Source organism: Tribolium madens, unplaced genomic scaffold, assembly GCF_015345945.1.
Source record: "Tribolium madens isolate multiple individuals breed KSU strain unplaced genomic scaffold, Tmad_KSU_1.1 Scaffold_91;HRSCAF=231;Tcas5.2_LG7, whole genome shotgun sequence".
In the NCBI taxonomy this organism is placed as follows: domain Eukaryota; kingdom Metazoa; phylum Arthropoda; class Insecta; order Coleoptera; family Tenebrionidae; genus Tribolium; species Tribolium madens.
Window position 1 is genome coordinate 2,145,027 of NW_025401063.1, and position 14,331 is coordinate 2,159,357.

At 32.6% G+C, this 14,331-nt stretch overlaps 3 protein-coding genes across 4 annotated transcripts in view; 1 reads left to right on the top strand and 2 right to left on the bottom strand.

Annotated features, from left to right (window-relative positions):
- Positions 1 to 9,300, bottom strand: part of LOC123010980 (zinc finger FYVE domain-containing protein 26) — a 22,871-nt gene extending 13,571 nt beyond the window's left edge. Inside the window, exons 1-4 of the mRNA XM_044408213.1 lie at positions 9,198 to 9,300; positions 7,952 to 9,143; positions 1,768 to 3,267; positions 1,624 to 1,722 (exon numbers count right to left, since the gene is read on the bottom strand). Of these exons, the coding sequence (XP_044264148.1) occupies positions 1,624 to 1,722; positions 1,768 to 3,267; positions 7,952 to 9,133 (2,781 nt within the window). The 5' untranslated portion in view covers positions 9,134 to 9,143; positions 9,198 to 9,300. The remainder of the gene's footprint in view (positions 1 to 1,623; positions 1,723 to 1,767; positions 3,268 to 7,951; positions 9,144 to 9,197) is intronic.
- Positions 5,166 to 8,572, top strand: LOC123010986. Its single transcript, XM_044408225.1, has 3 exons — positions 5,166 to 5,506; positions 5,557 to 5,977; positions 7,756 to 8,572. Exons 1-3 carry the CDS (start codon positions 5,309 to 5,311, stop codon positions 7,944 to 7,946), a joined length of 810 nt encoding a protein of 269 aa, XP_044264160.1. The 5' UTR covers positions 5,166 to 5,308; the 3' UTR covers positions 7,947 to 8,572.
- Positions 9,301 to 11,489: 2,189 nt separating the features above from the next.
- LOC123010982 (lutropin-choriogonadotropic hormone receptor-like) overlaps positions 11,490 to 14,331 on the bottom strand; it is a 35,203-nt gene continuing 32,361 nt past the window's right edge. Inside the window, exons 14-15 of one of the 2 annotated variants that reach the window (XM_044408216.1) lie at positions 11,741 to 11,998; positions 11,490 to 11,686 (exon numbers count right to left, since the gene is read on the bottom strand). In XM_044408216.1, the coding sequence (XP_044264151.1) occupies positions 11,541 to 11,686; positions 11,741 to 11,998 (404 nt within the window). In that variant the 3' untranslated portion in view covers positions 11,490 to 11,540. Of the gene's footprint in view, positions 11,999 to 14,331 lie in introns of both variants that reach the window. The other variant, XM_044408215.1, reaches the window with a different exon arrangement.

Consider the following 14,331-nt stretch of genomic DNA (forward strand, 5'->3'; position numbering starts at 1 on the left):
TTCGATTTAATTTCAAATTTTTTAGCCAGTTCCAACAAAATTTTTCAAAAAAAAATAGTTATCTCAAAAACGGGCTTAAACAATAAAGAAATGTGAAAATAACACCATTTTTGGCATGATTGGTGAATTTTCGGCTTTTTCGTAAAATTTCTTTACGAAATAATTTTTAGCTGAAAAAGTGGGAAAAACCTATTTTTTATGTAATTTGGCGGTTTTTCACTTATTTTTGAGAAAAATGTGGCAATAGATTTTCTGGCTCTGGCTCTGGTTCAAATTCCCTGAAAAATATAAAAATAACACCGTTTTCGGTCTATTTTGTGATTTATTGATTTTTCGATGTTTTACTAAAATCTGAGAATGTGGTTCAAAAATTTGCTTAAAATTTGAAAAAGGTAAAAATGACATCAATCTCGAACAAATTTTGTGTTTTTCGACTTATTTTTGTCGAAATTTCGCTCAAATCCAGATAAAACGAGTGGAACAAATAAAACAACATAAAATTATAAATTTTAAGGCGTGTTTTGACAAGATCTTGCTAAATAAATGTCAGAAACGAACTAAATTGAGCGAAATAAGCTGAAATATTCTCAATTTTGATAATTTTTAAGCCAGTTTAAGCAAAGGTTTTAGAAAAAAAACTCAAAAACGGACTTGAACACAAAAAAAATGGGGGAAAAATTTTTTTTGCCATAATTGTCGGCTTGCTTTTTTAAAAAAAATGCGAAATTATTTTTAGCTGAAAAAGTGAAAAAAAAACTATTTTTTAACTAATTTGGTGATTTCTGAATTATTTTTGGGAAAAATATGGCAAAGTAATAGATTTTATGGCTAAAAAATCTTTAAATTCTCCGAAAAATACAAAAATAACACCGTTTTCGGTCTAACTTTGTGTTCGCCTTAATTTTAATTTCCTGATTTTTCGGCCTACTTTATTAAAATTTTAGTTCAAAAATTTGCTTAAAAACCTGAAAAAAGGTAAAAACATGATCATTCTCCACTCAATTTTGTGTTTATGTTCTTATTTTTGACGAAATTTCGCTCAAAATGTTTAACAAACAAAACAACATAAAATTAGTAAATTAGTATATTATATATTCTCAATTTTGATAATTTTTAAACCAGTTTAAGCAAAAGTTTTGGAAAAAATTGTTGTCTCAAAAAACGGGTTTAAACACTCAACAAATGCAAACCTAACACCATTTTTTGGCCTAATTCAATGAATTTTCGGCTGGTTTGTAAAGAAATTTTGCATTTCTAGCTGAAAAATGTCATAAGACACCCTAGAAAGGCAGAAAATATAATTTTTGACCCAATTTAGCAATTTTTCTATCTTGTTTAGTGACATCTCATGGTTTTCCGATTTTTTTTGAGAATTTTTTGCCAAATAATTGAGTTCTTGTCTGAAAAATGTACAACCTCGAAAAATGCAAAAAATTGCCATTTTATTAGAATTAGAATTTTTATAAAAGCTTTCACTAGCATGTCTCTATCACCAAATCTGGTGAAATTTTACTAAACTTGACAACACTGCCTAGAAGTGATTATTTCTCTGATCTGGTTCCTGATTGGCTACTTGAATAAGCCAACCAAAAAGCTGAACAGAAATCTTAAAGCTCTACTTACATTATTCGTTTGTAGGATTTTATCTAGGGCATTTTCGGGCATCTCCCTGCAAAAGTTGTAGCTTTTGTACCACGATTTCACCTCAAACACGTTTTTCAGCTGAAAAAGTAAATTATCTCGGATTAATATAAACTGAAAATTTACCTCTTCGTTCAGCTCGATTTGTTGCAACCAATCACGCAACGTCTCCATTTTCGAATCCATCAGACAATCGAAACGACTAATCTCACTTTTGATTATATCACCAGCAAATTTCCCGGGCCATTTCTTGAAATTATTCAAAATGGTGTCAATTCGCAAATCCCGGTTTGCAATAAAATAGGCGTATTTGTAATATTCGGGTTCAAAGCCATCCTGGACCATGTTGACCAAAACGTTGTCCTTGCAAATGATCAAATCTGACTTTTTCTTCATCTGGTTTTCGGGGATGCTCTCGATGATGTCATACAAAGTCCTCCAATTGGTCGTTTTGGCGTCTTCTTGGATCTCTTCACCGGTTTCAAAACCGTCCGAATTGCTGCTGTTTTGCGACTGAATCGAGACTAAATCATGCTCGACGATGCGTTCCCGGAAATACAACTTGACTTTCTGGGCATTTATGCAGTTTTGTAACGCTGCAATTATGTCGTTTTTGTCGAAAATCGCCTTCAAGTGCTGGATTCGGGGCGATTTTAGGTAGTTGAAGAATGTCCTTAAGCGCACTTCACTGATGTCGATTTTCACCCCTTCCACTTTGTACATTTCGTTCAAAATAAACGCAAGCAACCAGTTGCGTTTCTGGATGTAGATGATGATGCTCCGACTCGGAATATACAGCATGTTGTCGTGGTACAACTCCTCGATGGTGACGTTTTCCTGGACGTGGAGATTAATCGTGGGGAAACAGTTCCCCACGACGTGGTACAAAAAGTCCAGTTTGAGCTTCCCGAAGTACTTTTCGAACTCCGTGGGGTCCAATTGGCGCTCGAAGAGCAATTTTCCGGTCAATTCCGAGCGATTGAAGTTGAAAATATCGAAATATGAGGTGTTTTTCCCCTTGGAGATGATGTCCGAGCTGTTTTGTTCGATGTACAAAATTTTCGAGAAAGCTTTCAAGTAGTTGAAAATCCGGAGCAAATACTGGGTGGTTTCCCGGTCTTGCAAGTATTTGACGACCAAGTCGTTCATTTTGAGAAAGGTTTTGTGATTCGGGTGGTTTTTATTGAAATTTCCGGGGTCATTCGGGCGATTTTGGGTGTTAAACTCGTCGTAAAGTCGGGCTAAATCCTCAAAAAACGCCTCTTTGGCCCTGTAGCTGGCCACATCCAAGGGGTAGTTTGGAGAAATTAAGATTTCGGGAAGGGAAACGTTGTCTTTGGGGCCAACCTCGTGTCCGATTTCGCTGACTCGTTTGTAGAAATTTGAGAGAGTTTCATCTGAGTTGAGTTTTTCCCCGGAGAGGTTGAGCAAAATTTCGGATTGGTCCCACGTCTGGGTGCCGGTGATCGCAAGGTCGAAGATGTTGGTAAATAAATCGTGTGGAGAGTTCGATTCGAAAAACTCAACAACCGATTTGGCGTTTTTCCGGGGGGTTTTTCGAAATTTGAGGAAAATTTCCGCGTAGTTGACCTCATTCGCGAGATCAGAGTCCCTTAGATCGAAAATCTGAAATATGACTAGTTTCAGACTCGTGGTTTCGGTTTTGGTTCTCAAAGAGGGGGCTTTCGGGCCGCCTCCTTACGAAATCAATTTGGACGATAGTAAAGTTTTGTTATTTCGGAATTTTCACCTATAATTCTTATTACAACAATCTAGTCATTTTTTTGACCCCCACAAAAACGGAGTTTTTGTGCAAAAATGCACTTTAATACTAAAAAAATGCTAGAAAATACTATTTTTGACTTAATTCTGTGATTTTTCAGCTTGTTTTCAAAAAAAAAAAATTGTGAAATAATTACGTTTTTAGCTAGAAAACATGCTAAAACACGTAGAAACTTTCAAATTAATTTATTTTTTCTGGAAAAAATTGAAATATTAATTCAAAAACTTGCTTAATTTTGTGTTTTCGGCTTATTTTTGATCAAATTGTGCTCAAAAACAAGATAAAACAAACAAGATAACATACAATTCGTAATGTTTTTATAATTTTTAGGGGTGTTTTGTCAAGATTTTGCAAAATACATAAGTTTCTGGTTCAAAAACGAACTAAATCAAACGAAACAAGCTAAAATAATTTCAATTTTGATCTAATTGATAATCTTGTAATCAGTTTAAGCAAAATTTTTCGAAAAAAAATGTTATCTAAATCTAAAAAACAGGTTCAACACTCAAAAAATATGAAAATAGCACAACTTTTGGCAAAGTTTAGTGCATTTTTGGCTTGTTTTTAAAGAAGTTCGAAATAATTTAATTGGGTTTTTAGCTGAAAAACATGTTAAAACACGGGGAAATGGCAAAAATAATGTAATTTCCGACTTAATTTGGTAATATTTTGATCTCTTCCAGCAAAATCTCTTAAAAAACAGATTTTAGTTCAAAAATTTGCTTAAAGATTTGAAAAAAGTAAAAATAACACCATTCTTGGTGTTTTTCCGGCTTATTTTTGATAAAATTTAGCTCAAAAACGAGCTAAATTAAACGAAAACAGGTTAAAATAATCTCAGTTTCGATCTAATTTGATTTTTTTTGCCATTTTAAGCAAAATTTTTCCGGAAAAACGTTGCTATATCAAAAACAGGGCTAAATATTCAAAAAAATTAAAAATAGCACAATTTTTGGCATAATTTAGTGAATTTTCGACTTGTTTTTAAAGAAATTTTGCGAAATTATTTTTAGCTGAAAAAGCAATTTTTGACTTATTTTTGGAAAAAATGTGGCAAAATAATAGATTTTCTGGCTAATTTTTCTTTAATTCGACGAAAAATACAAAAATAACACCGTTTTCGGTCTAATTTTGTGAAGAAATTAAAAATAATGTAATTTTCCATTTAATTTGTTGATTTTACGGCAAATTTTTCTCAAAAAACTAAGATTTTAATTGAAAAGTCTTGAAAAAGTAAAAATAACACCATTCTCGACCAATTCGGCTTATTTTTGACAAAATTCAAAAACAAACTAAAACGAATGAAACAAAATATTTTGTATAATATTTTTCTTTTAATATAATATTTTTATGTTTTTTAGGCGCTTTTTGACAAGATTTTGCAAAATAATGAGTTTCTGGTTCAAAAACGAACTAAATTGAGCGAAATAAGCTAAAATAATCTCAATATAGAATTAATTTGATTTTTTTTTGGCTAGATTAACCAAATTTTTCGAAAAAAAAAAGTTGTTATTTCAAAAACGGGTTTAAAAACATGAAAAATGTGCTAAAACACTCTAGAAGGGCAAAAATAATGTAATTTGTATCCCAATTTAGCGATTTTTTTCATCCTGTTTAGTGAAATTTCATAAAAGAATATAAATAAAACTTTTTTTTAACCAATTTATTCGTGATTTTTCGACTTATTTTTGAGAAAATTTGGAAAAATAATCACAGTCCCTCAGATAGAAAATCTGAAACATGACTTGCGTCAGACTCGTGTTAGCGGTTTTGGTTCTCAAAGTGGGGGCTTTTTGGCCGCCCCCTTACCAAATTAAATTGGACGATAGTGCAAGTTTTGTTATTTCGGAATTTTCCGACGACCTTTTGGGAGATGAAGACGAAATGATTCCGGTGAGAGCGACTCTGAACGATGAGAAATACTCCAGAATTCATCAAATCGCTCTCCGGTATAACAAACGAGAATTTAATGAAAAGAAACCGCGCAATATAACGAAAATTAAAGAACACAATTTCGATTTAGACGACGCTGTACCCTGGCAAGGGGGATTCGTTGATAAAAAGGGAAACTTTATTCAGCCGGTAATTTAATTTCTCCCCATCATGTTCAATTATTACATTTGGGCCGGCAGGATAATGAAAACGTTTATTACTTGAACGAAATGGCCAAAAGTCTCATCGACAGTAAAATAGACGAGAAACGAGAAAACGAAAAAGACGAGAATTACGATTACAACAATTTCAAGGCCGAATACAACAAGGAAATCGCTGAAGCGAAAAACCAAAAAGACACTCTAAATTACACAGAGGTCAAAGAGGACGAAACTGTGGAGGAGGCAGTCGAGGCAGTGGTCGATTTCAAGGACGCCAAAAATTGCACAGCGGAGGAAAAAAAGGGAATCGGGGTGGCAGCAATGAAATGCATACTTCGCGACATCAAAACGGCCAAAAGCAAAAATTCGATCCTCAATTTCTGCGAGAAAATCCTACGAATCGCCCTGATTTGGTTCTGCGTCTATATGGTCATTGCCATACCGTGCTGGTGCACGCGAGGTACACACTCTATTTTTCTACTTTCTATTAAAACACCAAAACCGGTGTTGTAATGAAGGCTGTTAAGATACTATTTTGGTAACTTTTTTTTTCGTATTGGCATTCGCCAATATCCACCAAAATCAAACGTCACTTTATTGAAAATTATTATTTATTAGGTTACAAAAATTATAAGTACCAAACAATAAGTACCAACTTAAACATCATAGACAAAAAATCTTCCATATGACATGAAATTTCGTTTAAACAGGAATTTTTATTCAGAAGTTTACAAAATCAATCCTCAATTTGCATCTTTAATAAATATATTAAAACACCGAAACCGGTGTTTTAATGCAAGCTGTTATCGTTTTTAGTAACTTTTTTTATCATATTAGTAGTATCAGGCAATTTCTGCTAGAAGAACTTAAATATTTACCAAAATTCAACGTCAATTGTCAAGCAAAAATATAATTTTTTTTGAAAATTATTACTGTTATTTTGTTATACTTATTATTCTATGATTTTACTATTTATAGGTCACGAAAATGTCATCATATTGTAACAATAAGTACTAATCCAAACATCATAGATAAAAAATCCACCATGTGAATTGAAATTTCGTTCAAACAGAAATTTTTATTCAGAAATTTACAAGTTCAGTCCTCAATTTGAAACAGTTATTTTTCTACTTTGCGTCTTTAATGACTAATAAAACACCAAAACCAGTGTTGTAATGAAGGCTATTAAGATACTGTTTTTGGTCACTTTTTTGTCATATTGGCAGTATCGCGCAATTTCTGCTAGTGGACCTTGAATATTCACTAAAATCAAACGTCAGTTGTCAAACAAAAACAAATTTTATTGAAAATTATTATATGTTATTGTATTATACTTATTGTTCTACATATTTATGTCACAAAAATGACATCATATTGCAAACAATAAATACCAACCCAAACATCACGGACAAAAAAATCCTCCATGTGAAATGAAATTTCGATCAAACAGAAATTTTTATTCAGAAATTTACAAAATCAGTCCTCAATTTGGAACAGTTATTTTTCTATTTTGCATCTTTAATGAATCTAATAAAACATCAAAACCAGTGTTTTAATGAAAGCTATTAAGATATTGTTTTTAGTAATTTTTTTATCATGTTGGTAGTATCTGTGAATTTCTGCTGGAAGAACTTGAATATTCACCAAAATCCAACGTCAATTGTCAAACAAAAACATAAATTTTATTGAAAATAATTGTCTGTTATTGTGTTATACTATGATTTTACTATTTATAAGTCACAAAAATGACATCATATTGCAAATAATAAGTACCAACCCAAACATCGTAGACAAAAAGTCCGTCATGTGAAATAAAATTTTATTCAAACAGAAATTTTTATTCAGAAATTTACAAAATGAGTCCTCAATTTGAAACAGTTATTTTTCTATTTTATGTCTTTAATGAGTAATAAAACACCAAGAACAGTGTTTTAATGGAGGCTATTAAGATATGTTTTTGGTAACTTTTTTTGTCATATTGCCAGTATCACGTGACAACAAAAACACAAATTTTATTGAAAATTATTATCTGTTACTATGTTTATATATGATTTTACTATTTATAGATTACAAAAATAAGTTCATAAACAGAAAAATCTTTATTACGCTCGTTTTATAAGACGTTTGTCGCACTTGCTACCTTAAAGCACTCTTCGCTTCGCTCGTCGACAACATACCGTCTCATGAAACTTGTATAACAATACGCTATTACGACTCTTGGACGAAAAAATGTTGTAGGTTGGTGCTGTTGCTGTTGTTGTTGTAAAATTTGCCGCCCGAGGGAAGTAATCGACGAAGCGAAACACTTCTTCGTCACCAACCCCCCAGGGGTGTTTCACGACAAAGACGGCTCAAAATTCGAATACACGCCAACGGAATACGAGATTTACACTCAGGAAAAGTTGGAAAGGGCGATTTTCAATTTGTGACTTACCTCGATGACCTGGTGGGCCCGTTCGAAGTTCTGGCGTTTGAGACAGATGTGGATGAGGGACTCCGGGGGTGCTAGCATATAATTGAGGAGTTGTTCTTGGATTTTTGGGGTGATTTTCGTATTGAGGATCAAATCGAGACGCCACAAAGCGTCGGTTACGTAATTACTGAGAGTGGAGAGTCTCCGGTAGTGGTCCGAATCGCGCTCGTAGACTTTTTTCAGTTTTAATTCTTCTGTTACTGATTTTAGTAGAAATAAAACAAAGCGGATTTCCTTCTCTTTGCAGGTGAATTCGTGCGCTTTTCGGTGGAACATCAACCGGAAGATATTTTCGAGTAATTCGATCTGTAATTGCTTGTCTTTCAAGTCGATTAGTTTGCTTTTGAGGGTCTCGAAAAGGGCATTAATGTGGTCTTTTTTCAAGTTTGGGTTGTAATTGTCGATTAGGAGGTTGATCAAAGTTGCAAGGATTGTAAAGCCGGTGAAAATGATAAATTGGTCGTGATTACAAGCGAGTTTACTCGAAATGTTTTCCCATTGTGTGGCATCGCCCAAATCGGTGAAACGTGATAAAGTGTCAAGTGGTGTGTTTTTACTCGCGAAAACAAATAAATCTGAGTCGTTTGCATCTGTTTTTAGAGTTTTACAAAACTTTACAGTCGAGATAAATCGCGTTATCTCCTCGACGTAAAATTTCCAAAAATCGTCCAAAAACTCGAAATTTATCTCTCTGGTGAGGCTCTCAAGCTGGTCGATTTCAACAACAGACAAGTTTGTCTCTTTAACGAATTTTATCATCTGGAATTTGTTGTAAATATTTTTCAAATCAACAAGTTTGGGGTAATTGCCAGGATTGTCAATTATCTCATAAACCCAATGTTGCTTCTTGTAAACATGATAATCGTAAAGTGAGACTGGATCACTGACATCTAAACTGTAAATAGACTTATCGTAATCGATGAATTTCCCTAAAAGAGCGTGATTTTGGCTCGCCAACAAAGACAAGTAAACGAGATCCTTGCGTAAAACTTGTCTCTCGTACAAATAATAAATCTTGGGGATCAAACTCTCCCATTGTTTGTCATCAGTTTCCCCACAATCGCTCAAAAAGGTGTAAAAACGGGAAGGATCCTCGGTTTTGTATTTCAGGAGCTTATCAAGGCTTGCAATTAAATGATCCATTTCCGACTCGCTAAAAAATATTTTTTTTGATTGTTTACACAATGGTTGCAATGAAAATACTTACAATTGGGATAAAACATTGCGTGCAAAAACATGAAAGGTTTTTGTTTGATAACATGTGTCACTGTTATGACATCACAGCTGATTTTGACATTTTGGGAGCTTATGTGGTGATTTTAGTTTTCTACTAGTGGCAACCTACAGCGCCAAATTTAAATCATTCTTGTGTGTTTTATTTAATTACGTTGTTGGTAATTTTATTGTGCTGCTTGAAATTGCTATTGTTTTATTTTTCGTGCGCCTTTATGACATTAAGCAAATGTAGTCGAGCAATTAAGGGATAACCTCGTAGGATATAATTAAATTTCTCACAGGGAAATTAAATTTTTTGTAATTGTGTACCTGAAACTTGACCCAGTATTCCCAGGTCTGGTGTAATTGCTTCAATCTGGTGTTTTTTACTTTTTTTAAAAATGAAAAAATCTACGGTTAGGTACAATATAAGATTATTACATTTTGAATTTTTTTTTTTAACATCGAGTATTTCCCCGAAAACGTCGAATTAGATTTTCGCATTGCGCAAGCGTCAAGGAACGAAAATCAATTTTCTAAATTTTTATTGTTAAAATCAACGTTAAAATAGATAAAAATACAGGATGCGCCAGAACTCGCGTCCCAGAGAAAAATGCCATATAAGGTAAGATATCAGGAACATGGAAAAAATGTTAAAAAAAATTTATCTATAAAAATTTCGAAGTTATGAGGGTTTAAAGTTTGCACTTTGACTTTATTTTTTTCTTTTGGAAAAAGCTATTAAAAGAGGAAACAAGGAAGCTGTATTCTAAATTGTAACTCTGTTCAATGTTATTTGTGGGTTTTATTGGCAAAATTTTGGTCCCTTTACTAAATAATTGTAAAAAAACATATACAAGATCATCAGTATCATTAAATAGATATAAAAAAATGTCAAATGTCAAAAAATAAATGTCAAAATTTTTTGACAGATAAAATTTTGTAAACATTTTTTTCATGTTCCTGGTATCTTACCTTACTTGGAAATTATCTCTGGGGCGCGAGTTCTGGCGCACCTGTGTAGTTAGATGAAAAATTACATTTTTTTTCATTTTTCGGGGATTTTTTGCGCGTTTTTCAATTTTCAGACAGAACTCGATTATTTCGCCACTTTTTTTCAAAAAACAAGTTAAAAAATTAACAAGTTTGTTAAAAAATGGTTTATTTATGTTTTACGTGTTCCACTAAGCAGGGTCGAAAAATAGCTAAATTGGGTTGAAAATTATTATTTTTTTTTGCTTTTCTTGCAAAGTTTCTTTAAAAACAAGCCGAGAATTCAACAATTTATACTAAAAATAGTGTTGTTTTTGCATTTTTCAAGTGTTGAAGCTTATTTTTCAGATCAGAATAATTTTTGCCAAAAATTTTGCTTAAACTGCAAGATCTTCTCAAAACACGTGTAACGAAATTGATGTTATTTTGTTCGTTTTCCTTGTTTTAGCTTGTTTTTGAGTGAAATTTCGTCAAAAATAAGCCGAAAAACACATATTTGGTCAAAAATGATGTTGTTTTTACCTTTTTTAAGTCATTAAGCAAGTTTTTGAATTAAAATCTTTGTCTCTTAGAAAAACAAACAAATAATCACGAAAATGTTTTAGAATGTTTTTCAGTTAAAAAAGCAATTATTTTGCAAAATTTTGTTAAAAATAAACTGAAAAACTACAGAAATAGGTCAAAAATGGTGTTATTTTTAATTTCTTTCGCCAAATTTCTTTAAAAACAAGCCAAAAATTCACCAAATTGGAGTAAAAATGCCGTTATTTTTGCATTTTGAGTGATTAAAACCATTGTTGAAACGAGAACAAATTTTTTCGAAAACTTTTGTTTAAAATGGCAAAAAACTAGATGAAATCGATGAGATTATTTAAGCTTGTTTTGCACGTTTTTGAACAAGAGACGTATTGATTTCGCAAGATCTTATAAAAAAAAACTGAAATCGATGTTATTTTGTTTGTTTTAGTCGTTTTTGAGTAAAATTTCGACAAAAGCAAGCCAAAAAACACAAAAATTTGGCCGAGAATCGTGTAATTTTCTCCTTTTTAAGCCTTTAACATGTTTTAGACCTTTTTTTGTGATATTGTGCTACGTTTTACAAGTGTTTTTTAGTATGTTTTTTAGGAATCTCAGATGAAAACTACGGTTTTTTGCGATATTTATGCAAAGAAGAGAGAGTTGAATCTTGTTATTTCGTGAAAATAGGTGTAAATCAGGTGAATTTAATTTAAGTTGGCAAGCGTGTCGTTTTTTTCGGGTAAAGAAGCACGTGATGTAGTGGAATGCAGGGTCGTTTTATTACCAACTTAATAAATATTTACAACGGAATAAATTAAAACAGTTACAAGTTATCGGTCGAAGTCAACTTGCGACAATCGTCGCCAATTCCGAGATTAATCTGTTGGAGGGAATACTCCGGAACGGCGGTGAGCGAATCCGGGCGCGAACGCGCACTATTCCTGGAACTAGTCCTCACCATGGGCACTTCTACTGAAACGATAGTGGTCAGAAGAGACCCTCGATGGTTGTTACCTCCCGCACTGTTAATTTTTCCGGCTCCTTCGCCGCTAGTCCGCTTATACTGCGGCCCGGAGCCGTACGGGAGGGGTTTCCCCCCGATAGCCCCCTTGTGTCTCTCGGCCCGGTCCTTGCACAGGCCGTAGCGGCCCATCAGGATGAAAAAGTCGCGCCGGTATTGCTGCGTGAGGAGGGCGTAGAGGCAGGGGTTGGCGCACGAGTTGAGCGGGTAGAAGAACACGAGGAGGATCTTGGTCTGGGTGACGGTGATCAAAGGGTGGCCTAACAAAGTAATACTATAAAGGGTGTCTCAGAGAGTTAGTAAAGTCCATTATTGACTTTTATTTATTAAAAATTTAAACCATTTATGCAGGGTGTTTCAGAAGTTTCGTCACGAATATTGATAAAAAAAATTATATCTATTAAATTTCGAAATTGGAAGTTTAAATTCTGCACTTTCGTAATTTTATAAACATGACCCAATAATGTTTTATTTATTTTTTTGTTAATTAAGTAATATTGATTAATAATAGATTAATATACAGGGTGCGCCAGAACTCGCGACCCAGAAAATTTTCAAGTAAGCTAAGATACCAGGAACATGAAAAAAATGTTTTGACATTTATTTTTTGACATTTGACATTTTTTTATATCTATTTAATGATACTGTTGATCTTGTGTATGTTTTTTTACAATTATTTAGTAAAGGGACAAAAATTTTGCCAATAAAAGCCAGAAATAACATTGAACAGAGTTACAATTTAGGATACAGCTTCCTTGTTTCCTCTTTTAATAACCCATAGCAAAAAAACTTAGAAAATTATTTTTCCAACAGAAATAAATAGAGTTAAAGTGCAAACTTTAAACCCTCATAACTTCGAAATTTTTATAGATAATTTTTTTTTAACATTTTTTCCATGTTCCTGGTATCTTACCTTATATGGCATTTTTCTCTGGGGCGCGAGTTCTGGCGCACCCTGTATATATTAATTTATTAATTAATAATTTTTATTTATTTTTGGCACTCCATTATGGGAGTTTGAATACTGCACTTTCGTAATTTTTTAAACATGACACAATAATATTTTATTTATTTTTTTATTAATTAATTAATATTGATATGATATATTATTATAGTAATACACCCGGAGCGGTCTTTTATCAATAACTCCGGACTTATTGGTGATAATCTTTTATGTTTGGTACAGTTGAAGAGAAAATTTAATTTTCTATCATATACAAAAAAGATGAGTGTTTTACGGTAAATAGTTATTAAGAAAATTTCTGATAAAGTAAAAAATATGAAAAATCTAAATCCGACTATAACTTGACCCAATAACGTTTTATGCACTTTTTTGAGTCTTTAGGGCCTCTAGAAATGTAAAAAACGTTATATGGAAGAATTTTAAAGTTAAAATTTTTTTTGATTTTTGTCGAGATTTTGGTCGATTTTTGGAACCCGGAGCGGTCTACTGCCAATAACTCCGAACTTATTGATAATAACCTCTTATATTTGGTACCGTTGGAAAGAGAATTTAATTTTCTATCATATACAAAAAAGATCAGTGTTTTACGATAAATAGTTATTGAGAAAATTTCTGATAAAATCAAAAATGAGAAAAATATAAATCCGACTATAACTTCAAAACTGTTAGGAATTTTGCAGTTTTCTTGACGCCAATCAATTCGGAACATTTTACATAAGTTCAGGTCAAAACATTACATCATTGAGGCACAGTTTTGCCGCAATTTACAAAATAAAAAAAAGTAAAAATTTGTTAACACCCCCCCCTTAAAAACTAGTGTTTTTGAACATGTCTCAGATTCAATTTAAACCTATCTTATCCGATAGATTTTGACGCGCTGATTACGAATTTTCCAAGCACTTTGCGTTATCTCCTTTAGTTTCGCCGTAATCGGCATTTGAAATTTCAAATTTTTTTTGCGAGATAACGACTTGGCTTTGACCTCAGTCGATAGATTTTCTTACGATGATTACGATGGTGTTAAGCTTTTTGCTCTAAGTCTAATAGTTTGGCCGTAATCGCCGTTCAAAAAGTGAAAATTGTCAAAATTGTGAATTTTTAAACGCGTTTTTCTACGAAACTATAAGATTTAGAGCAAAGAGCTAAAAAACATTAAAAGTAGCTTGAAATTATCTATTTAATGGCGTAAACCGGAAGTCGCTCCGGGTTATGGYTCCGGGTACAGAGCCATTTTTAGTTTTTTTCAAAAAAATTCATATCTCAAAAACTATGAGTCTTAGGTCAACAGGGTTTATACAGGTGTGTTCTCCGGTTAATTTTACATATAGTACTAGTTTTTCATAAGAATAAAAAAATGTTGATTTTTTGGTYATAATCGGATATAGTGCTTATGCTTTTAGCCTTATTCTTAAGTTTATTACTCAATATCTCAAAAACTATGCATCGTAGAGTATTCTAACTAGTTGAATCGTGTTCAGCGAGTAATTTTACGTCTAGAAAACCATATTTCAACCGTTTTTACGATTTTTAGTAAATTGACTATTTTTACGATTTTACTACCGTTCGTTCCCTTTGAAAAATTCAAAAAATTCAAAATTTTTGAAACTTGACCCAATAACATTTTATGCA

Coding starts and splice junctions, on each gene's coding strand:
- LOC123010986 (XM_044408225.1), top strand. CDS start 5,309: ATGATTCCGGTGAGAGCGACTCTGAACGATGAGAAATACTCCAGAATT. Junction 5,507..5,556: donor AGGGAAACTTTATTCAGCCG/GTAATTTAATTT, acceptor TTGGGCCGGCAG/GATAATGAAAACGTTTATTA. Junction 5,978..7,755: donor ACCGTGCTGGTGCACGCGAG/GTACACACTCTA, acceptor AAAATGTTGTAG/GTTGGTGCTGTTGCTGTTGT.